The 24,614-nt window shown below is 40.5% G+C and overlaps 1 protein-coding gene across 1 annotated transcript; it reads left to right on the top strand.

Annotated features, from left to right (window-relative positions):
• Positions 1-961: 961 nt before the first annotated feature.
• LOC139308475 (acyl-CoA (8-3)-desaturase-like) lies at positions 962-24,349 on the top strand. The gene is made up of 12 exons (XM_070932014.1): positions 962-1,204; positions 9,277-9,387; positions 10,659-10,856; positions 11,543-11,644; positions 14,220-14,348; positions 14,958-15,018; positions 17,394-17,467; positions 18,505-18,602; positions 21,585-21,681; positions 22,832-22,911; positions 23,036-23,161; positions 24,053-24,349. The coding sequence occupies exons 1-12, from the start codon at positions 962-964 to the stop codon at positions 24,162-24,164; spliced, it is 1,431 nt and encodes a 476-aa protein (XP_070788115.1). The 3' UTR covers positions 24,165-24,349.
• The last annotated feature ends 265 nt before the right edge of the window (positions 24,350-24,614 follow it).

The raw sequence follows: 24,614 nt of genomic DNA, 5'->3' as shown, positions 1-24,614 counted from the left end.
AGGTCTCCCAATGCACAGAGAAGCATTATTCCCAGGGATAGTAATACTGTGAAAGTCCTGATGTCAGATTTTCATTCTCAATCCAGAGCAATGAATCATCTCAATTCTTTACCAGTATCAACTTACTGTTGGCTTATTGCCTATGAACCACCCATCTGCTGGTGCCAAAAAGAGTTTTAGAGAAGGAAGCTGTGGGAAAGTTCATTGTGCCTCAAGATTTAGAAACATTAAGTACTGATTATATGCCATCAAATTGGGATATAGTTTATTAGTGATATATCTCTGTCAGCCCACCCCCCACCATTCCCTGCAAGCTACCAGTAAGATGTGTGTTTTGTTTGCCACTATAATGCTTAAACAAATGAAAGCTGTTTCAGATTGTGTCAGTCTCCTTTCGGTATAGCGAGGAGAAATTCTCAACCTGTGGTATTCCAGAAATGGAAAGAAGGCAGACAGTAACAGTAACAGAGTTGGAAAGGACCTTGGAGGTCATCTAGTCCAACCCCTTGCTCACGCAGGAGACCTGTACTAGGGATTCGAACCTCCGAACTTTCTGATCGACAAGCTCAGTGTCTTAGCCACTCAGCCACCTAGTCTACAGTGACTCTTAGAATCCCACCTCAGTTTGTTCTCCAAAATAAACAATTACTGGCACAGCTGATTTCCGTCCCATCATTACCAAGCTGAGGAGGGCAACTTTTCAAAAAACTATGACTCACACCGGCCGGCAGCCTGCTTCTCCTTCCTACTCGAAAAGCCGAACATGTTAGACTCGGCCGAGTTGCTTTTTCGGAGTTTCCCAGTCTGCGTTTGTCCCACGAGAGCAGCGCCAGTGAAACTCTGTCGGCCAATCGAAGGCGAAGAAAGTGGGAAACTCCCTCGCTCGGATTCGCCCAGTCCGCCCTCCCGATGGTGCTGAAAAGGACAGTGCCAAGTTCCTGAAGCCTCAGTCGGAGGGGAGATGGCTTCCCAGGAAAGCGAAACCGAGGGCAGGAGGAGGAGGGAGGCTGATCCCGCGGCCTATCTATCCTGGCCTTCGCGGTTGTTTACCTGGGAAGAGATCGGGCTGCGGACTGGCCAGGGAGACCCGCCACGGGAGCGCTGGCTGGTGATTGACAGGAAAGTCTATGACATCAGCCGGTTCTACAAGAGGCACCCGGGGGGCTCTCGGACCATCGGCTGCTATGCAGGGCAGGACGCCACGGTAAGGCGCGCGGCAGGTGCCGAGACGAAGACTCCGGTGGTCACAGTTTCTTTCGCTTCCATAGAGTGTCACAGGGAATACCATAGCTCACACAATTATGATATTTGTAGTTATGGGCATGGCATTTAAATATCTTTCCCAAGGCTTCTGTGGTAGCTCTACTAAGTGCTAGTCTGATTTATTGATTGCTTCAGGGTTGATTCTAAAAGGCAGAAGCTATTTGTCATTTTCAGTATTTTCACTGTCGATGTCGTTGTACATTGTTGTAATTAGCTTGGTCTTCTTTATATATTTAATTTTAATCCCATTTTCCACTCTGCTCCTCGACTTTTATTATTAAAACTTGCAGATTTTCTGTATATTCAGCTTCAGGGTAGGGCTATCAGCATAATATAGGCTATTCATGTTTCTTCCTCCAGTGTTAAAACCAGTTCCCCTTAATATATATTCAGCATATAGGTTGGATATAAGGGTCACGTACACAGCCTTGTATCCCTTTGCTAACCTAGAGTCAGTCTGTTTTACCATGCTCTGCCTGTACTGTGGCTTCCTGACTTGTATGTAAGTTTCTCATGAGGACAGTGAGATTCTGGCATTCCTATTTTTCTGAACACTTTTCCAAAGTCTTTCTATAATATATGAAGCACATATTGACTCCTTTTTGCTAGTCTTTTGCTAGTCTTCTTGGTTATATACAAAGCATTCCATTTATTCTGCTCTTTGTTCAGTTTGTGGAGCTACACTTTAAAAAAGGTCCAAAAGAGTTGGAACAGGAGCTACAAAGAGTGATATGGTTGCTGAAGGAATTGTTAAACTGAACTATTTAGCCTAAAGAGGAAAACTCTTAAGTGGGACTCAGTAAACAGGCTTCAGTTATAGGATTCCTGCTTAATGTTGAGGAAGCAAGTGGTGTGTGAGAATGGAATTATTGATTGAGTAAAGATGTGGGCTTCCTTTTTCGATGTCTTCAGGCAGAGACAGGGCAGCCTTCCATTAAGGAGGATTCACACATAAGAAGAGAAGTTTGACATAATGGCCTACATGGTCCTTTTAAAAATCCATTATGTTATGAGTCTGTGATTTTCCCAACTCTGAAGGACTTTAAGTAGAAGTGAGAGAAATAAAACAGGAATCCTACTTACAAAATGGTGCAGTGAAATCAGCACACAGATTCTCTTTCTTTTACGTTCACACTCACCTGTTATTCCTGATATACGCTATGCTTTTAGAACAACAACAACAAAAAAGAATTAAGAAAAAACAATTTAAACCTATGATCTATAGGTTAGCTTTTCTTAGAATTGTTGGTAAAACACTGCAATTTTCTTGTTTTTACAGTTTCACCAAAAACAAAAGTGAAAATCAGAACAAGAAGCAATTATATTTAAGTGTAATTATTAAATCATAACCCATTATTGTGGCAATTAAATAATCAATTTGTAAGTTTTTAATTAACCATATACAACTTTTATTTATTTTTTTATTTTTATTTTTATTTAATTTGTATACCGCCCTTCTTCAACAGGACTCAGGGCGGTGAACAGCCATGGTAAAACATAACATATAAAATTTAAAAGCAATTTAAAAAACATTAAATAATTTTGGCTATCCATTTAAAACAACCAGGATTAAAACCAATTGCAAATTAAAACCGAAGGAATGGGATCAAGCCAGCCCGGCTAGGTGAAAAAGATATGTTTTCAGGGCCCGACGAAAAGTCTGGAGGTCTGGTATCGTGCGTATCTCTGGGGGTAGGTCGTTCCAGAGGGCAGGTGCCGCCACAGAGAAGGCTCTCCCCCTGGGGGTCGCCAGCCGACATTGTCTGGCTGACGGCACCCTGAGGAGTCCCTCTCTGTGGGAGCGTACTGGCCGGTGGGAGGCTATTGGCGGCAGAACGGTCTCATAAATACCCCGGCCCTAAGCCATGGAGTGCTTTAAAGGTGGTCACCAACACCTTGAAGTGCACCCTGAAGACCACAGGAAGCCAGTGCAGCTCGCGCAGGAGAGGTGTCACATGGGAGTGCCCCGTCGCTCCCATAATCCCCTGCGCGGCCACATTCTGGACCAACTGGAGCCTCCGGGTGCACCCCAAGGGGAGCCCCAAGTAGAGAGCATTGCAGTAGTCCAGACGGGAAGTGACGAGTGCTTAAGTGACCGTGCGTAGGGAGTCCCGATCTAGAAAGGGACGCAACTGGCATATCAGGCGAACCTGATAAAAAACCCCCCTGGCCCCGGCCGTCATATGCTCTTCTAAAGACAGCCGTGTATCCAGGAGGAGACCCAAGTTGTGAGCCCTTTCTGTAGGGGCCAATGATTTGCCCCCAATAACCAGTGATGGCACCAGCTGGCTATATCGGGACGCCGGAAGCCACAGCCACTCGGTCTTGGAAGGGTTGAGTCGGAGCCTGTTTCTCCCCATCCAGGCCCGCACGGCCTCCAGGCACCGGGACATCACTTCAAGGGCATCATTGGGGTGGCCTGGGGTGGAGATGTACAGCTGAGTATCATCAGCGTACTGATGGAACTCTACCCCAAATCCACAGATGATCTCACCCAGCGGCTTCACATAAATGTTGAACAGAAGGGGCGAGAGGACTAACCCTTGCGGCATCCCACAAACAAGGTGCCTCGGGGTCGACCGCTGCCCCCCTGCCAACACAGATTGCGACCGGTCAGAGAGGTAGGAGAACTACTGCAAAATGGTGCCCCCCACTCCCAACCCCTCCAACCGGTGCAACATGATACCATGGTCGATGGTATCAAAAACCACTGAGAGATCTAACAGGACCATAATAGAGGAACAACCCCTATCCCGAGCCCTCCAGAGATCATCCACCAATGCGACCAATGCCCTTTCCGTGCTGTGCCCAGGCCTGAAGCCGGACTGGAGCAGATCTAGATAGACAGCTTCATCCAGGTACTGTGGAAGCTGCCGCGCCACCACACTCTCAACAACCTTCGCAATAAAACAAAGGTTGGAGACTGGACGATAATTAGCCAAAACAGCCAGATCCAGAGAGGGCTGCTTGAGGAGGGGCCTCACCACCGCCTCTTTCAAGGTGGCCGGCAGGATACCCTCACTCAAGGAAGCATTAATAATCCTCTGGAGCCAGCCTCGTGTAACCTCCCGGGAAGCCAGCACCAACCAGGAGGGACATAGGTCCAATAAACATGTGGTCGCATTCAGCCATCCCAGAATCCTGTCCATGTCCTCAGGAGCCACAGGATTGAACTCCTCCCAGATAACATTCTCAAGACCTGCCTCAGTCATCCGTCTGGACTTACTCAGTCAGAGGCCAGGCCTTCCCGAATCTGAGCGATCTTGTCATGCAGATACTGCACAAAATCCTCAGCTCGACCCTGCAAGGGATCATCCCGCGCTCCCAGATGTAGGAGGGAGCGGGTCACCCTAAACAGGGCGGCTGGGTGATTATCTGATGATGCAATAAGGGCAGCAAAATAGCTAGATTTTGCCGCTTTTATCACCATTAGGTAGGTCTTAATATGAGACCTCACCAGCGTTTGGTCGGATTCGGAACGGCTGGTCCTCCAACCGCTCTCCAGGTGTCTTTTCTGGCACTTCATCTCCCTCAGCTCCTCGGAGAACCAAGGAGCTAGGTGAGTTCGGTGCCGGGTCAGAGGCCGCAAAGGCATGACCCGGTCCAAAGCTCCAGCGGCCGCACTGTCCCAGGTGGCCACCAGGTCTTCAGCCGAGTCATGAGCCAGAGTCTCAGGAAATGGCCCAAGCTCCATCTGGAACCTATCAGGATCCATCAGGTGCCTGGGGCGGAACCATCTAGTCGGTCCCGCCTCCCTGCGGCGGGGTGCAGCGGTTAGAAAGTCAAGTCGAAGGAGCGAGTGGTCAGACCATGACAAGGGTTTGATGATCCCCTGTATCAAGGCCACTCGACCACTGACCAGAGATAAAAACTAAGTCCAGAGTGTGCCCACCCGAGTGAGTAGGGCCATGAATTAACTGAGTCAGGTCCATGGCCGTCATGAAAGCCATGAACTCCCGAGCCACCTCAGACGTTTCACTGATAGATGGCAGGTTGAAATCCCCCATGACCAAAAGTCTGGGGATATCAACCGCCACCTCGGCTATGACGTTAAGCAGCTCAGGCAGGGTCGTTGCCACGCGGCAGGGAGCCAGGTACGTGAGCAACAAACCCATCTGCACTCCACGGCCCCACTTCACAAGAAGGGACTCACATCCGGCTATCTGTGGAACAGTGGCCTCCCTCGGATCAAGACCTTCCTTTATAATAACCACCCCCCCGCCCCTGCCCTGAGCTCTCGGCTGGTGGAATGCGCGGAAGCCTGGTGGGCACATATCTACGAGGGGAACTCCCCCCTCCTGGCCCAACCAGGTCTCCGTAATGCCTGCCAGGTCCGCTCCCCTCTCCTGAATAAGATCACAGATGAGGGGGGCTTTATTTACCACAGACCTGGCATTGCACAACAACAGCCGAAGGCTCGGGCCCTGAGAGTCTGAACAGCCTGGGAAACAAGAAGGGCTATGGGGACCGGGGTGTGCCACCGCTCGAAGGTAGCGAGTGTGTGCCCCCACCACATGATATGGTTCCCTGCTCCCGCCATATCTGCCCCTCCCATTCAGCGTAGTGATGGTAAAGCCCTCGGCAGAATGAACTCTGCTGCCCCCCTTACCCCTGGAATCAGTACCCTCCATGGCCCGACTGGCAGCTGGGCCAGATCCCTCCCCTTGTGGGTTAACCCTCAAACCCACACAACCCTCCCGCCCCTTAAAACCTCTTAAAAATCTGTCTAAAAATTTCCCCAGAAAACCCCTCAATCCCCTTTTTGCAGCATGCCACCTCTTGGGATGCCAAAGCCCGTCATAAAGGTAGGCCCTTGATAGAGTGGAGGGCCACACCTGCGAGAGGGGGGAGTCTTGCAGAATAAGAAGCTCCACTGGTGAATACATCTAAATAATCGGGGGAAACCCACGGCCAGGGGCTAATCAAGCTGGTCCCAATTCCGGAAAAGGGATATCCAATCATGTCCAAGTCAATCACTCCACTGCTCTCTCACAGCAGTGGATGGAGTCTTAAGCCATTTCATGGCCAGATGTCAACACCGGCTGACCTCTCACGAAAACTGGGAAGGGCCAAGAACCGCAGTCATCGTCCAGACTTGAAATCCAGGGTATATCTCTCTACAATAGGAGAGCAATTGATGACAACCACCAATCTACAGGATCACGGGCCAGGCAGAGACTCTGGTGGCTGCACCTTAGGCGGATCGGGAGGCCAAAAAGTCCATGGGAGGCAGATGTCACATTGTCCAGAGGTCACCTCCAGGTGATAAATAGCCTCACAGAGGCTAATAGACCATATGAGGCATGGAAGACCTGGCCAGAGATGTTTCACGGCCAATAAAGTCCACAATGCCTCTAGCTCTAGCTCACCCCCATCCACATGAGGGAGGGGGGAGAGCCTCTGAAACGACCAGGGGTGGGCCCTCTCCAAGTGGGTCACCGCCCCCATGGCCGCACAGGAAGTCCCAAAAACAGTGTTGGTAGCATAGATGGTATAATGGTCGGAGTGCCCCTCGCTCTCCCAATGCTCTCCCTCTTCGCCCTCTCTGATGTCATTCCCCGCAGCCGCTTGTCCCAGCGTCGTAGCCAGCGCCAACATTGGCATCACCAGCCCTCCGAAGTCACCCCCATCGACCGTTGGGTCTCGCAGGAACTCCCACCGTCCCAACGGCCTCCCCTGGAGCGTCAACAAAGGGCAGCATCGCTTTAACTTTAACAAGGAGCCAGTAGTTCAGTCATGCAATACTATCCCGTCTGTCTTCCCTTTTGCAAAGAGAGAAACTAGATCTATACCACGTGATTATTTGAAGACGCACATACTTCTACCCCCTTTTTGGTTAGTTAGGAAAACCAGTATCTGGCCTCTGTTAATACAGAGTAGGAGCTCACAAAACAAAACACATCTCTCTCTCACACACACAACAATCTGGATGTGGAAAATAAGAAGATAAGATATAAGTTATGAATTCACATGGACTGGAGCCAGTTTGGTGTAGTGATTAAGGCCTCATGCTAGACATTGGGAGATTGTGAATTCAAGTGCTGCCTTGTGCATGAAGCTGGCTGGATGATCTTAGACTAGTCATTTTCTCTCAGCCCTAGGAAGAAAGCAGTGGCAAGTCACTTCTGAAAAACCTTGCCAAGGAAAATGCAGGGACTTATCCAATAGTCCCTTAGAATTGGACACGATTGAACAGAAGAAAATAATAACAATTTTATCATCATTTTAAAAATAAGACTGCATCCAATAACTATAAACGACTTTCAAAGCAGATTATTATTTCTTTCTGTTGCCTTTTACTTACTTTTTAATTAAAAAAAATATATAAAAAGATTTTCAGTACAGTAGTAAAATCAAATGCAAATTAAACTCAGAAAAATAAAAAAGAGAAAGAATTTAAAAAATTGAAGTGTGTAAAGGTTGAATCACTGGACCAAATTTTGTTAATCTGAGATATTTCATTGCTCAGCCAAGCAACGTCATCAGTCAGAGTAAAAATTACTTAGGCAGAGAGTCAGAGAGTCATTGGAATGTACCACTCTTGCCGCACCGATTTCAGGTGCTTTTCCCCAAAATGAGTTGCAATGAAGATTCAATCATCCAGGCCAAAGGTGACTAAAGTTAGAATTATGGCAACTGGACCAAACTTTGTTAATCTGAGATGTTAATCTGAGAGTCAGAGAGTCAAGATTCAAATGAAATTGGTGTGGCAAGGGTTGGAACATTCCAACGATTCTCTGCCTAACTAATTTTTACTTTGACTGATGAAGTTGCTTGGATGAGCAACGAAGCATCTCAGATTAACAAAGTTTGGTCCAGTTGCTATGATTCCACCTTTAGACACCTTTGGCCTGGATGATTGAGTCTTCATTGACATACATTAAAAAATGGGGAAAAAATAGAAAAACAAAAGGGAAAGAAGTAGAATAAATAAAAAGAAAAGAAATATATAAAGAAGTGACTTCCAATCTTGCCAGGTATGCCAAGTAAAAAGAAATTTTACCTGCTATAAAGTTACAAATAAATATCTATCTTCCCAAAACCCATCCTTCTACATGCATAATGCTAAATGATCAACTTTTCAATCCTGTCGTCAGCAAAAAGCCCATAAAAGAGTTACCAGAGATTTATAAAAAGTATGTCTTATTTTAATCTTGATCAAACAGGACAACTTTATATTCCTTTCTTTTATTTCTAATACTCTTGGTCTTTAATTCATTCAGATTTTTCTTGTTGTATCACAGAGGTTTCTTCAAGTCTTTAGCAGACCTCTTTTGTAGATCCATGGAAAGTCATTATCCAGATCATTATTTTGATTTGTTTTTTGTATTTCTCCTTTCTTTTTCAAAGCCTTAAGCAGCTTCTTCCATGTCTTTTGTTTAATTGGTCCACATATTATATTTTTGAAAGTTTTACATTTTTTAGGTTTATACTTTCTACAAATGTCTTTAAAAAGCAATATAGATTTTTTCTCAACTTTAAAATTAAATAAAAGTTAATGCAGAACTAAGCAAGTTGTGCATGTTCCACCTACAAATAAATTGAAATGAGAGCAGAAAAGCAGGAATTCTATCCGCAGAGTAAAGCAGTAAAGCTGGTTTATATTGCTGAGAAAAACTATTTATAAATACTACTTTGTAGAAAAAAAGTATTAAACAATTAAATTATGTGATTTATACATTTTTCTGTCTTTGATGTTTTTTGCAAAACACTGCAGTTTATTTGTCATCATCTTTGCTCCAGACTTTAATTGAAGTTAAAATCATTTTCTGAATAATTATAGTTTAGAATTAATCATAACCCTTCAGAGCCAATTTCTGAAATAATAGTGCAAGTGTCACAATATCTTCGGTCAAACACCTCCTGGGAATTATGTCTGTCATGCTTTGAATTGGAGGGAAGAAAGATAAGAATCAAATATTATTTATAAGCCTAAACATGTTTCTTCCAGGTTGCCTTTAAGATGATTCTTATAATATTTCATTGTCTTTTTTTTTTATGTTTTGGCATTAGGATCCATTCACAGCCTTTCACCTTGACAAGACTCTAGTAAGGAAGCACATGACATCACTTTTGATTGGGGAATTGGCACCTGATCAGCCCAGCTTTGAACCCAGTAAAAATGTAAGTTAATCTTCAAGGTCTTAAATATTATAGGGCTTGACTCAGTGATCACCTTTGTCATTAAAACTGATCTGCTATTTAGGCCAACAAAAGAGATTTTATAAGGTGCCCCTGAGTCTTTCTGCATTGTCCTTGTATTTCACTCCAATCTCTTGGCATTTAGTTTGGGCAAGTAAGCTCAGTTCTTTCAGGCTGCCTTCCTCAGCCTCCACTTAATCAATCCCAGCCTGTCTTCTCAAGATTATTAAGCAGGTGGTTGCAATGCAGCCTCAGAGAGTCTGGAGAAAATGGTTTATCTGGATCCTTTTCAGTCAGGTTTCAGACCTGGGCAAAGCACTGAAACAGAATTGATCATGCTTGGGAATGACCTGTGGTGAGACTTCTGGCCAATGGGTATCTACTGATGTCAATGATGGAAGTCATTGAATGGGCAGCTTTATAAAGTGATTAAAGTAGGTAAATAGATACCAATAGCAGTTCCATAAATATTTAATCAGAATAATAATTAACATTAATTCATAATATTAATTACATATTTTATAACAGTAATAAAATACTACATTTAAATAAATATTAATGAAGTTGGAATATAGTGTAAATGTGTTCTATAAATGAATTTAATGTGCAAATATATTACAATAAATATATAAATAAAAATAGTACTGAATAACACAACACTCAGTGGTTTTGTTTAAACTAATAATTCTCCAGCTATAGATTAGTATGTGCATTGGAGGAGTATATAGAGTGGTGCCACCTTGTGGACACTCAATAAAGCTATACCAAACTATACCAAGCTATACCATAAAATCATCTTCAGCCATACCAGTTATTTCTCTCTCTCTCTCTCCGTCTCTCTCTCTCTCTCTCTCCCTCCCTCCCTCCCTCCCTCCCTCCCTCCCTCCCTCCCTCTCTCTCTCTCTCTCTCTTTCCCCATTAGTGCTTTTTGCCAAGATTATTAAATCCAGATAGACATTGATTTCTAGTGTCCCAAACATGAGCTGTAAGTTGTCTAGCAGTCACTAAGAAGAAAAACAGTTTATTTATGCAACAATTATTCATTTGTTTTCTTCCACATTTACTATTTTTAAAAGAATATTTGTCAAATTTTGGGGTCACATGCTTTCTTCTTCATTCCCCTATAAAAAGTTTGGAAAGAAAAGGATAGTTTGGAGGGCAATTCCACCAAGACTTCTTGGTGTTAACTGTCTAGCTATGCTGTATACATAAAATCAAAACATCTGCAAATTTTCTGAATTTTTTCCCCATAGAAATTATTAGTAGAAGATTTTCGGGAACTGCTGTCCACTGCTAAAATGATGGGACTCTTCAAGCCAAACCAATTCTTCTTTTTCCTGATCTTGCTCCATATTTTACTGCTGGATGCTGCTGGCTGGTTTGTGCTGTGGTATTTTGGGATATCTACAACATCATTTCTTATTGCCACAGTGTTGCTGACCGTTTCTCAGGTAATTTTCTTGCCTTTATTTTGAGGCAAAATTGCATTTTTCATTAGATTGACTTCCTACAGCAGAATGTCTTTCAGCCAAATTAAAATAATTTCTTTATAGGGAAAATAACACAGATTCAATTGTCACTGGCCTTCAGAAGATGGCATTCAATTGTCTGGAGGAATAAGGATTGAAGAAGGCTAAGCAATTCAGTTACATAAAAAGCCACTTCTATTTTGCCCAACAAATGATTCTGTAGAAAAGAAGGATATTGGAGCCTTTTAGGAAGAGACTGGGCAGCCATTTATCTTAGAAGACCTGCAAGATCCCTTCCAACTCTGTTATTATATGTTCTATAATGCCATGTCATCTTATATCTCAACCCTTCCATTCTGAAGCAATGGAACAAAATTAGAGCATTAAAAAGCAACTATGTCTTCTCACTGTCTATCACACAATATCAGATACGGTCGTGGAAGATATCTGTGGTTATATTGTAGAATTGCTTTCTTGTGCCTATCCAGTTTGGAATGTTTCTCTGGGTGGCTGAACCTTTGATTGAAAAAAAAAATCTTAGAATGAATGAGCCTTTATTCTATCTATCCTAGCAGTTCTTGCATAGCTATTACAAATACTATTGGATATAAATTGCAGGGGTGACACAAAAAGTGGTCCTTCTGTTGTGAACCATCCTTTTCTTTTAGTCTCAAGCAGGCTGGCTCCAACATGATTTGGGACATCTTTCAGTCTTCAGTAATCCAAAATGGAACCATCTTTTTCAGGAATTTGTGATGTGCCATTTAAAGGTAAGTAAGGTGTATTATTCTTAAAATCTTCCACAGAATTGAAGGGAAAGAATATGGAATGTTGCAAATGTACATGAAAACGTTTCATCAGTAAATATCAAATGTGTTGTGTTATTTATTACAGAGGTGTCAAGTGGGATTCTCATTTTCCCATTCCCACTCAAAGAACACAGAGAGTTCTCTTATGTTAAATCAAACTATTTGTTTGTCTATCTCATTACTAACTGCAGACCAAGAATGGAATTTCACTTGTAATAAACAAGATGAATGTGCAAATTAACCAAAAGCCAATCCCAATTTCAGATCTGAAGGTGGCGAGATCCAATTCTTACAGATCAAGATCATGTTAAATAAATTCAAGAAAGTTATGACTTGAATGGGAAAGCATCAAAGTGCCTATAAATGTTTCATTTGGTGTATAGAATAAAATGAGAATAACATAGCAGATATCTTTGAGGGTATCAACTCTGCAAAGTTTGAATGAATAGGCTGAAAGAGTTGTACAGAATTCTGATATAAATTTTGACACATTCCTCTTCTACTGTTTTAAGGCAGAAATAATAAGAATGAAAAAAAAGAGCAGCACAGTCTCGATTGTCCAACAAAGAATCTAGAGATCAGTCATACTGAAGTAAAACAGAAAACACTCTAGTCAAATTTAATTAGAAAAAGCAGGTTATATGCTATTGTGACTACTTAAAAAAAAAAAGACTGAAGAATGTTTCTGAATGAGAAGGAAAGTCAGAGTTGGGGGAACAAAGTCAAGAGAGGAATCATCCTGGAGTCGTTATGTTCCCACAAGCAGTCCAAGTCCAGCCATCCTTGAATTCCATTAACTCTTATCCAGTGCCAACTTAGTGTAGACCATAAGGTCAATATGGCATGGAAAAAATAGTGTTTTAAAAGTAGACATTCCATTCCATAAGTTTCTAAATAATGTAATTGTTTTCAGAGGTACCAGAGTTTTGTATGTTTACAGTATATCCTAATACTGTCCATCCAATCAAAGGTGCTGTATATGTATATTCCAAGGTTGCCCAAATTGGAAAATTGACCCCAATTATTAGCTTTCACTATTTAATACTTGACAATAGGTAAGCATGATAGTTCTAAAAACTGAATCCTCATTAATTACAGGAAATTGGATTTCCTGTAAAGATATTCTCAGAATCAAAGAACTCCATCAAAATGTTGTAAAGAAGGAATTTATTTTCTGAAAATATTTTCCAGTTTTTTAGACTGGAATTCCTCTCAGAATATAAATTTATCTGGCAATAACATACATTTTGAGATCATTCACCTTTTCCCCAAAGAGTAAGGTTTAATGATCCCCATCTATTGATATCTGAAGAAACATGCCTTCCACAATTTTATTTATATTACATGTTGTATCCTTTGGTATATATATTTAATGGATTCGGTGCAAATATGGAATTGATATTTAGTGAATGGGTGATCCAATTTTTACCTATTACCATCAGTTCTGATTTGGACAATAGAATATTCTGTTATTTTGCATCAATACTAAAATAACAAAATGAGGTTTAGAAATAAACAAAAAAATGTGGGCATTTGTATTCAACTGAGTTACTGTATGTAGTACTCCATAGATCTGTGATGGCAAACCTATGGCACGCGTGCCACAGGTGGCATGTGGAGCCATATCGGTGGGCACACGAGCATTGCCCTAGCTCAGCTGCAGCACACATGAGCGCGCAGGCCAACTGATTTTTGGGCCTTCTAGGCAAACCGGAAGTTGGCAAACGAGCCATTTCTGGCCTCCAGAGAGCCTCCAGGGGGGTGGGGAAGGCCATTTTCACTCCTAGAAAGGAGCCTGGTGAGGGCGAAAAAAGGGCCTACCGGGCCGACCAGGCCTTCATGTGCCATAAACAGGGGGAGCACAGGGGGGTCACGCATGCATGCGCAGGGTGGGGTGCATTGAATTGTGGGTGTGGGCACGCACACACGTAACCCCCCCCTGCTTCCCACACTTTTGGCACGCAATGGCAAAAAGGTTAGCCATCACTGCCATAGATATTTCTATGTTGTCTAATAGCACAAACCAAAAGTTATTAAATATCAATAATTACATTGATTATTAAATATTGATTGAAGTATTAATAAATGTAGATATTAAAAAGCAAAGTGAAACTGGACATCAGTGTCTAGTTTCTCTAAATAGTGGAAAAGTGGGAGAAAACATCATTAAAATTTACTTTAGAAGTAGATATAATATTCTTAATCCATTTAATGAATTCCAAGGGATTTTCAGATCTATTTAATATAATAAACAGGTATTGTTTGTGTATTTTATCAAACGTTTTTCAGCATCTAATAATGAGATTACAAGCTGACCTTTATTTTAAGTCTATGATATCTACAATGAATCCTATATTATCTGTTGCATGTCTAGTTTTTTCTTTCACCCTGCTTGATCGTTCTTAATAACAAATGGTATCACTTTGCTATAATCTATTTCTTAACACACTATTAAAATCTTTGAATACTGTGGTAGTAAATAGTCAAGTAATTTTTTAAAAGAGCCTGAATGTTTTCTTTCACTCTTCCTCTACAGGGACTTTCAGCTAATTGGTGGTCTTTGCACCATTCCCAGCATCATGCTAAACCCAACTGTTTCCAGAAGGACCCAGACGTTTCATTTCATCCCGTTATTTTGTCATTAGGGGAAATTCTTTCTGTGGAGGTAAGAAGCAACTGCTTAGATAACAACATATTTTATTGAACCCTGACTACTCTCCTTTCAGATCAGCTTTCAGAACAGAAACTGTTAAGCCATTGTCAAAGGTTAGAGTTGAACACAATATAATGATTCTGGATCTATTATTTGTATTTATTAGCAGCGTTTGATAAAACAAATCTCACAGGGATAGTACATTAGTAGGGCTGGACAAAATGTTCACCCAAGGTGGCCACAACAAAAGTATATTTCCCTTTCTAAGCCTGAGGTCAGGGTGGCTTTGTCCAAGGAGAGACTCCAGTTTCTAGCCTGATGCCTTAAGTGGCAACTCCTGTTGTAGCTGTTTCCGTATTTATATTGCAGGGCTTAGTTCTAAAGCTATCTCACTCTGCCATGTGTTTCTGCATCTGAAAATAAAGATTGCAGTCTATTCTATCTACCACAATTACAATCTATTATTGTGACAGCTGTGTGCATCTCACTTTTTTTCCTTTTTTCCTGCCTGAGTATTTATTTCACAGAACAGCTGAAAAGGATGTTAAAGAAATGGAGCCTTAAGTTATAATTACCTAATGAAAGTTATTTGTTTTTTTCATGACTTACTTTCTTTTACAGTTGGGTTTGCAGAAAAAGAAATACATGCCTTATAACTATCAGCACAAGTATTTTTTCTTCAGTGAGTATCTATTCCCCCCTGCCTCCTGTTAAGATGCAAATGAACTTTTTCTTGTGTAAAAAAAAAGCAACTTTCGCAAAAAAGCTCTGGATCATCTTCGGACTCTTATTTTTTCCACCATGAGCTCATGGACAGATGACATATGCATTCTATATAATCCCCAACACATTGCAGATCAATAACAACTCTTTTTTATTAATGATAAGATAAAGAGGAGGAGGGAAGACAGAGAGCAGAGGCAGCAACTGCAGAACATTGCAGAGAATGAGGAGGAATTCTTTCCTTTCTCAGAACACAGTTTCCCATGAGTTTAATATACATATTTAAGGTGGAGGGAGGCATCCTGATTCTAAGTCCACATGGTCAAAAACAGACTATGCCTAAACAGTGCAAAGAGAGAAATGGCAAACAGGAGAGGGTACTGCACTTTCTCATGCAACTACTCAATTATTTGATGTTCTATAGCCGCGATGGCAAACCTATGGCATGCGTGCCCGAAGTGGCACGCAGACCCATGTTGCCTGGCATGCGCGGCATCGCCCATTCCTCTTCTGGGTTTCTGGTGTACATACACACTCAATGATCAGTTGGCCTTTTTGCATGTGGCAGTGCTGGTAACTAGAAGAGCTGGTCTTCCGTTTTCCTGTATGAGCATGTGCGCTGCCCAGCTGATCGTCGCGTGTGCATGCACACCAGAAACCCGGAAGAGTAGCTGGCTGAAACCAGAAATTCAGTAGCTGAAACTGGAAGTTCATTTTCGGGTGTGTGCATGTGCCCTGGGCAACTCCTCTTCCAGGTTGCAGCCCTGACAAGTGTGCCAAAAAGGTTCGCCATCACTGGTCTATGGGCACGACTGAAGACCATCCATAAATCAAATTAGAGTGGAAGAAAATTGCCATGGAAGGAAAACAGGACAATAATGGAAAGGATATTCCATTCTCTTCACCAGCAGATACTTTTCTTTTTGAAACTATTTTATTCTTAAGAGCATAAATGGTGCCTGCTGGATTGAACCCCTGGCCCATCAAGCTCAGCAGTCCATTCTCACAATAACCAACCAAGGAAATCCACTGGTTTTCCTTCAGATGGCCTTCAGAGGCTACCATACTGCCATCCAAGCTAATAGCCATTGAATCTCATGAATTCCATGAGTTGGCCCATCCTTTCTTGAAGCCAGCAAAGCTAATGCCCACCATCACTAACTGCTTACAGCAGTTCAGAGGGGACCCCTGTCATAAGATTTTTTTTTAACTGTCTCCAATTAGATTGAGTGTTGAGTCTGAGTCTCAAGAACCACAAAAGCATTGAACTCTGAACAAGGTTTTTTTTAAAAAAATATCTTCCTACAAGGGTTAGGTAGTTATTTTATTTTGGAAGAAACCCAAGATATAAAAGCAAAATGTGAAACTTACAAGTTTATATGTGTTTTCTATTGCCTCTACTTTACATTGTATTCTATTGCTATTTCTATATTGCTATATTAATTACAATTATTATAATGATTACAATTATTATAGACTATTACAATACCGTATTCTGTGGTACTATTATATAATAATGTTTTCTTCTTACAAACACTGTTCTCCCTTAATTTCTCTCTCTGGAATTTCTTCTCCTTTTCTTCTCTGCTATTGGCCAGCAAGTAGAATACTACTTGCAACTTTCCTTGTTGTGCCTCTATGCTTCTTTTCCTCTGGACTATTAACCCCTCCCCCCTTTTGAAGGAAAAATGCCTTTTATTTGGGTGATTCCAATAGAAGAGAATATTTGTAGCTCAGGGTAGAACTGTGGGGTCCTTGGTGCTCCCTGAGCTCACTAGTTTACTTGCAGACATTTCATTACCCAATTAGGTAACATCATTGATGCTAGAAGGTAGTGGGGTTTGTTGTCTTTATATTTACTAGTAGCTTGCCCTGTCTCTAGTTTTAGGTTTCATATTGTTGTAAGTCACCCGGAGTTGTATTTTACAAGATGGGCAGTTTTACAAGATGTCTCTTATAAATGAATACATAAACACTTGAAAGCTGGTCTCACTGGATTTACCAGGACTTTCTTCTAAATAAACCTGAATAGATTAAGATAGTATTGTCCACTTATCACGAGGAATAACAGAGTTTCCTTTAGCTCATTCAAGTGTATTTTAGTCAGTTGGTTCTAATGGAGCCAACACAAATAGTTTGAGTGGCACAATTCAGGCAGTGTCTGCCATGTACATGTTTTGGGGTTGATTTATTTTTGATGACGAGATTCTCAAGTACAATTATAATTGTTAAATAAAATGTTAAATACAAAACATTTTGAGGAGTGTGGTTGATGCTTCCTTTATGCTTAGAAAGGACAGTTAATGGCTATATGCATCTTGTTTCCTTCTGCAGCATTGCCACTTATAGTAGTGCCAACTTTTCAACTTTACTCATTGTACTTTATACTCCAACGCAAACTCTGGAGGGTGAGTACACAAATAATCCATACCAAATATTAAAATACTGAGATCCCCCCCCCAATGGTATGTTTCTAGGTTTAGAATTTTATTTCCTTAAGAGGATATGAAAAGACCAGACCATTTTTAGGTGGGTATAAAAGTTGGCATGGGGATATTGTTAATGGGAAAGTCAATGCCACCCAATTCCAAAGTGCTTCCAGAGGACTATTGCTGGCTATCAAAAGGCCTTTCATGAAGAAGGCATTCATCTTTTATCTGGGAAATCAAACGTGTAGAAGGCATGAAGGGGAAACTTTAGAGGCAATTGGACAATGACATCGGTTGAACTAAGAATGTACAAGAATTACAATCGAGTTTTCTTAAGTCGTGATTTTGAGGGCTTTGATTCAGAAATGATTTATGGTGGCTTGAATACAACTATAAAGTTATGGTTCATCTTTCTTTGTAAAAAAGGATCTAGAGGGATTGGAAATGGGGTTGGACTTATTTTTTTCTAGTAAAGAAGATGGCAGAAGAGACTTCCCCAGCCTTATTTAAAGTGGGAATTTGTCGTGCACTATTGTCAAGTATTCTCACCTGATATCACATAAACATGTCAGTTACTGAAAATAATGTTTTTACTTTATGTTACATACACAGCAACACTGGTGCTTACAACCACACCTGGTCTCTTGTATTGATCATCACTATATAAAAAGCTTGTCTTCCCTGATTAATTAAAAAAAACCTTATAACAACATGCAAAGAAACTTCTCTCCTTCTCCATCACTTTCTGGAATGATGTGAGCTCAAAATATTGTAGTTTTTTTTAAAAAAACAAGCATACTCAGTCTTGTCTAGTGAATTTTTCTATAGCTCTTTTCAATCAGTTAAATCTGTTTAAGCAGCCAGGGTAGAAAATGGTTCTGTAAAAGTGGGCAGTAAACAGAGCAGAGTTTCCAGAAAATATACATCTGGATCTCAGTAAGATTCTTTGTAGGGTGTCTACTTGGAGCAAGGAAAGATGCTATTCTAATGTCCATTCCTTTTCTTCTCTTCTACAGGAAATGGCATGGACTCTGGCATATTTTATCCGATTCTTTATTTTCTTCAACCCCATATTGGGATTCAAGGGTGTTTTGGGATACCTCTTTCTTTTGAAGTACTGTTCATCTTATGTACTATTTTCTTTGTGTTTCTCTATTCTTTCACAGACTCTGACTTTTCTCTAGATTATCCTTTCCCAAACTTGTCCACTTCCATATGTATTGGCTTCAACTCTACCATTGGCAGTAATGGCTTTGTTGGCTGGGGAATTCTGGGAGTGCCCAGGCTGTGGAAGGCTGTTCTGAACTTACCTCCTCATTTTTAGGACATCCAAACCAGTGGTGGGTTGCCCCCGGTTCGGACCAGTTCTATAGAACTGGTAGTAAAACCGGCAGAAGGCTCCGCCCACTGACCCAGACATCATCAGAAGTGATCTGTGCATGCGCAGAAGCTTCTGCACATGTGCAGAAGAGTGCGCGTAAGCGTGAGCGAAGCGAGTGTGCATGCGTGCGTGGGCACAATGCGAACCGGTAGTAAAGGTAAATAGAACCCCTCCCTGACCCAAACTCATTTTCTTTCTGTTGAGGACTGGTGCAACTGCATTCATCACTTACTGACTGCAGCATACATCATTTTACAATCTGCATATGTGAATCAACCACCACATATATGCAAAGCATCAAAGAGGTTCTTTATTTTGACTGAACATTAGATGAAGTGCCACTTTGATGTAACTCCATGAAATGAAGCAGTCCTCAGTTCTAAGGGCCATATTGAATTTCCTGCTTCAAAAGGCAATCATTTTCCAAGGATTTGAGCACAGGGAGACAATAGGGACTAGCCAACTTTCTCCCAATAGCAGCAGAGATTTTCAAAGAATACTAAGTTTGCAAACAGTACTTTCTAATCGCTTTCAGAAATTGCTGATTAACTAATTCTAAGCTATTAGAATTACAAGTTTGAAAATGTTAGATAAATTTGCCTTTCATATGGAACAGAAGAAAGTTTTAATGATAAGCTTAAGAATTTAAAAAATCTAAAATAATCAACCAAAAGTTAAAAATGATTTTGATCTTAGAAAGTTACAGATGGACTAAAGGTCCAGATAAAATTGGAATATTATATCTTTTGCACTAATATTTTGGAATTAATTATAAAGTAAGTACAAATAGCTTGTCAGGGTTCCAAGTAACACCCCCAACGAAATCAAACTCCGAGGCTTGAAGTTCCTCAATGCTAACTTTTATTAGAATGTCATATTGGCACATCTGGGAAAACCCGAATCTGAAAGCTTCCGGGTTTTCCTCACCCACAAGAGAGTTCAAGGCCTTGCCCGCATCTCCCACGTGTCCATACAGCTCCAATCAGTTCTTTCCTGAACAGAAGACATCCTCCAATTTCTCCCTTGCACAGCTGCCAGACACCATGGCCTTGAACTTCTCTTAGAGAAGTTTGTTATGACTATTTCTACTTCACTCATGCAACCCCCCCCTCCCGACTCCCCACGGTATGATTGTGGCAGGCCTGGATCCTCAAGGCACACAGGTAATATGGCTTCCAGGCATGACACAGCTTCTTTATGAGAAATAGACCTTGTTTTGGTTTTACAGAACATAACATAGATAAATAATTTCATGATTTCAAAAACTCGACGGAAGAGGGGAAGAAAGATTTTAAGTAGAGGAAAGATATACAGATCTGTATATGCAAGATAGTAAAAAATGTTATGAAAATAAAACCACTTTGTAGAACTGAATTAGAAACTAGTAGCTATAATAAGTAATGATTATGCTTTAATGGAGAGACTATATTCAAAGGATGTTATCGAAGAAATGCCATTTTCAGAACAAATTTTGACAAGTTGGAGACAATATAGAAACTGGATTTATAACTGATAGGCTAAGAGAATAATTTAGAAAAGGAAGTTCCGCTGGATCTTCAAAAGAAACTGGCTGAGGTTTTAAATTTTAAAAATGAAATTCAAATGAAAAACCAAGACAATGAACTGGATACACTTTTCCAGCTGGAATTTAAGATGAGCCTTGTTAAAACCTTGAATAATTTTGTGTGATAGGACAAAAAGAAATGAAGAGAAATAAAATATTGCAATATTTGAATGAGCTAAAGCAGGATTCCCCATCTGGGCTTTGAGCTGTTCGGAACTGGGCTGTGGAAGTGGTAGGCAAGTGTTCATGTGTGCATGCATCCCCACTTGTGTGAGCAGTGGATGAGTGTGTGCATGAGCTTGCTGGCCACTCATGCAGAACCATCCACTCTCCCCTCTCCCCCCACCCCCTCCCTGGTCCACAAAGCCAGAAAGGTTGGGGAATTCTGAGCTAAAGATTAAGTAAAAGGAAGGAATATAAAGTTGATTTCTTTGATCAATGTTAAAATAAGATAAATTATAAGATAAGCTATCCTTTTTGGACTTTCTGCTGACACTGGACTGAAAAGGATAATGTTTTATCGATTTGTTTATAGATAAGATATGGAATGAAGAGATAAATGTGAATTTACAAAAGTTGAAGAGTTATTAAATTTGTTTATACTTTGTGATGAAGGTTGGAAATAACCTCTTTATGTATTTCTTTTCTCTTTATTATATTCTTTCTTTTCTTGCACTTTTTATTCTTTCTATTCTCTTTTATTTCTTTAAGTTGAGTTTATACAGTCATTTAAAAATGATAAAGAGTATCGTGAAGGGCTGGAGGGAATAGTAAGAACAACCTCACCAATTTGCCTTCCTCTAAGAAGGTCATATGTCACCATATGTCATTATATAGCTATCTGGGATATAGCCAAGCCACTCTGTAGGGATCAGTTTCCATGGTATCTGGTCAACCTTCCAAATTTGTCCATTAACTCAGAAAGATTGAGGGTCCTGATCTTTGGTTTGGATCTGGCTCATTGTCACTGGGGGAGTGTTAGAAATGAATTGGTTTCCATAGAAAGGCATCATTAGGTCTAGTAAATGACTTGCATTCTAAGTCTAACAAACAAACCAATAAATTTGTCCCACTATTCTACTTAACAGCTTATTTGTGTATAGTTTCACTTTGCCTCATTTACCTGACTTTGCCTCATTTTTGTCTCTCAGTCTTCTTGAGAGTATCCTATTTACATGGATATCACAGATGAGTCATCTTCCTATGCACATTGATCATGATAAAAACATGGATTGGTTCTCTACACAGGTAACAGAGCAGTGGTGGGATTTAAGGTTTTTTTTACTACTGGTTCTGTGGGTGTGGCTTGGTGGGCATAGCATGGCTTGGTGTGTGTGGCTTAGTGTGCGTGGCAGGGGAAGGTTACTGCAAAATCCTCATTTCCTCCCGATCAGCTGGGACTTGGAAGCAGAGAATAGATGGGGGCGGGGCCAGTCAAAGGTGGTATTTACCAGTTCTCTGAACTACTCAAAATGTCCGCTACCGGTTCTCCAGAACTGGTCGGAACCTGCTGAAACCCACCTCTGTAACAGAGATCTCAAAGATAAAATTGTTGGCTGTACATAATTAAACTTTAGCTTGTCTGTGTAATTTTATTATATGACAATAATTCACAGATCCACAATAATCCAATTACCACAGGATCAACTATAATTTGCATATGTGAAAACTGAATTCCTTTTTGGAAGTTATTTTTACCAATTATTTTTTTTTTACAGTGCTTTTCCTATCATAGAAAAGTTTAAAGTGTGTTTAGAAATACCATGTTTATGATTGCCCTCACTTTTGTTTAGACTTTATAAAAATGGAAATGAGATGAGTGGAACAAATATCCTTTGGCCTCAATTTAAGATAATAGCACTAACTTAAAGGGAAACTGGCCAGTGCAGGAATCAATTCTCTCTTTTCCATTCCCAGCATCAGGTTTTCATTCAGATCAGGACATTCTTTTAAGAAAAGGAGGCCTGTGACTTCAAATCGTATCAGACAACTTGGTTCAGTCTGGAATAAGTAAGGGGAAGATTTGAAAGTAACTGCTGAAAAGAAATGTTTCACAAAATGAAAAATAAATATATTACTAGAAGTACATTTTAATTCTCGGTGTTTTCAAAACTGTACACTGATTTGATACCAAATGAATAGAATAGAATAGAATAGAATTTTTTATTGACGAAGTGTGATTGTAACATACATTTTTTATTGACGAAGACAATTTAAACTCTACTATTAGGGTAATATAATTTAAGATTCCCAAAATTCAATATATTTGTCTAGAAATACTAGTTATACACCAATACATACATACAAACCAACACGAATATAAATCATGGACATTTGCTTGTTCTTCCTTCGTTCACAGTATGTTTGGCCTAAAACCTGTTTTTCTTTCTTCTTCCAGCTTCAGGCAACATGCAATGTGAATCAATCTTTTTTCAATGACTGGGTAACGGGGCACCTGAATTTTCAAATTGAGCACCAGTGAGTACTGATTTAGGGCAATAAGAAAGATTTTAAGATATCAGTAAGAAACTGCTTCATAGTTCGAATAAGACAAAAAGATAGTAAAGGATCACAACTTCTTTGCCTTCCTTTCTGCCTATAGTCTCTTCCCTACGATGCCTCGGCACAACTTTTGGAAGGTGGCTCCTTTGGTGAAATCCATGTGTGCCAAACACGGTATTGAATATCAATCAAAACCCCTGTTCACTGGCTTTGCTGACATTGTGCAGTAAGTATCAGACTGCAAAGACTATCAGGTCAGAAGAGGAGTTGGGGATCTAGGAAACATTCAATTTATAAAGGTTAACCAAACAGCAAATCAAATGAAGGATCTGCCTGGTTTTGCTCTTAAGGACATGGGAAAGGTGAACATGCAATGATATAGACATACTTATATACATGTGAATATGTCAACTGAACATTGTCCTTTGGGTAGAGGCTTCAAAAGCGATCTGGTGTGCAAAGTATGAAGCTGTTAATGCGAACAAAGATTTTGAATCCATTAAAAGAATAAAAATAAGCCTAATATCAGAAAGAGAGAGATGCTAGTTATTAAGCATATGTTCTATCACATGCATTTTTCATAAAGTTAGTATTAAATAATTAGTTATTAGTTAACATCAAAGAGCCTTCCATAGGTGGCAGCACCCAGCTGTACTTGGGTGATCTTGAAAAAAGCTAAGCAGCATCTAAGTTGGTAATATTTTGATAGAAGCCATCAGGAAAAGGATGCAAACTAAACTGTTAAGCTGCAAAAGTAATGTAGAAACAAGCAATGGCAAACTATTTCCATGTTGCTTGCATGAAAATTACATACCCAGGTGGCCTCCTAAAGATAGGCAGACTCTGCCTCTCCACCATGACTGAAATTTGGGTGCTTGGATAAAGTCCTACTTTATGATAATCCATATAAAGCATCAATGCAAGCTAGAGATAACTGTCAAGACATGTCAAATACCTAAAAGAAGTATCACTCACTGAGAGATTTTTGGGCCACTCTCTCTGTTCTCAATTTACTGCACTTGAATTCACTTCTCTGCTTGAATCTGAGGCATGCTTTTTCTAAGTAGGACTTAACTCTCATGGCATTGAAGAGAATCTTATTTTCTGTTATTTTCAGTTCCTTGAAGGTTGCGGGTCAAATCTGGTTCAAAGCATATCATCTTGAACAGAAAACACAAAATCCTGAAATCTGCCTTCCACAAGGGAAGAAGGGTGAAGAGACAAGATAGATCTGAGAGGGACTTGACAGGCTTCAGGCATAGAAAACTTAAAGTAATTTGTAAATGAAACAGAATGCTGGAGAGCCTCCGCTCAACTTTTGGCATGTTTCCTAATGAATATAAGCATTGCAAGCAACACATTTGTTTTCCTTTTCTGCTTCTGTTGTCTTGGATGTATCATAAATAAATAAAGTTTCTTAATACTTTTCATTGAATTGCTTTGTTTCTGCTTTTTACACTTGACCTCTGTTTTGCGATGGTCATGAAAATAAACTTAATATCTGTTCCTGTGGATTCTGGATTATGATATGAGATTAAACTGTGTCAGCAGATACAGAACGCAGCTAAGAAACCAAGCCATATTTCTTCTACTTTACTTTTGGAGATTCCATATTATTTACCTGATGTTTCTCTCACCCAGGGCTTCCAATATTGGGAGAAATCGAGAAATGAAAAAGT

This window comes from Pituophis catenifer, unplaced genomic scaffold (assembly GCF_029215685.1).
Source record: "Pituophis catenifer annectens isolate HBS135680 unplaced genomic scaffold, rPitCat1.0.hap2 SCAF_1, whole genome shotgun sequence".
Lineage (NCBI taxonomy): Eukaryota > Metazoa > Chordata > Lepidosauria > Squamata > Colubridae > Pituophis > Pituophis catenifer.
This window is presented reverse-complemented; position numbering and strand designations above follow the sequence as displayed.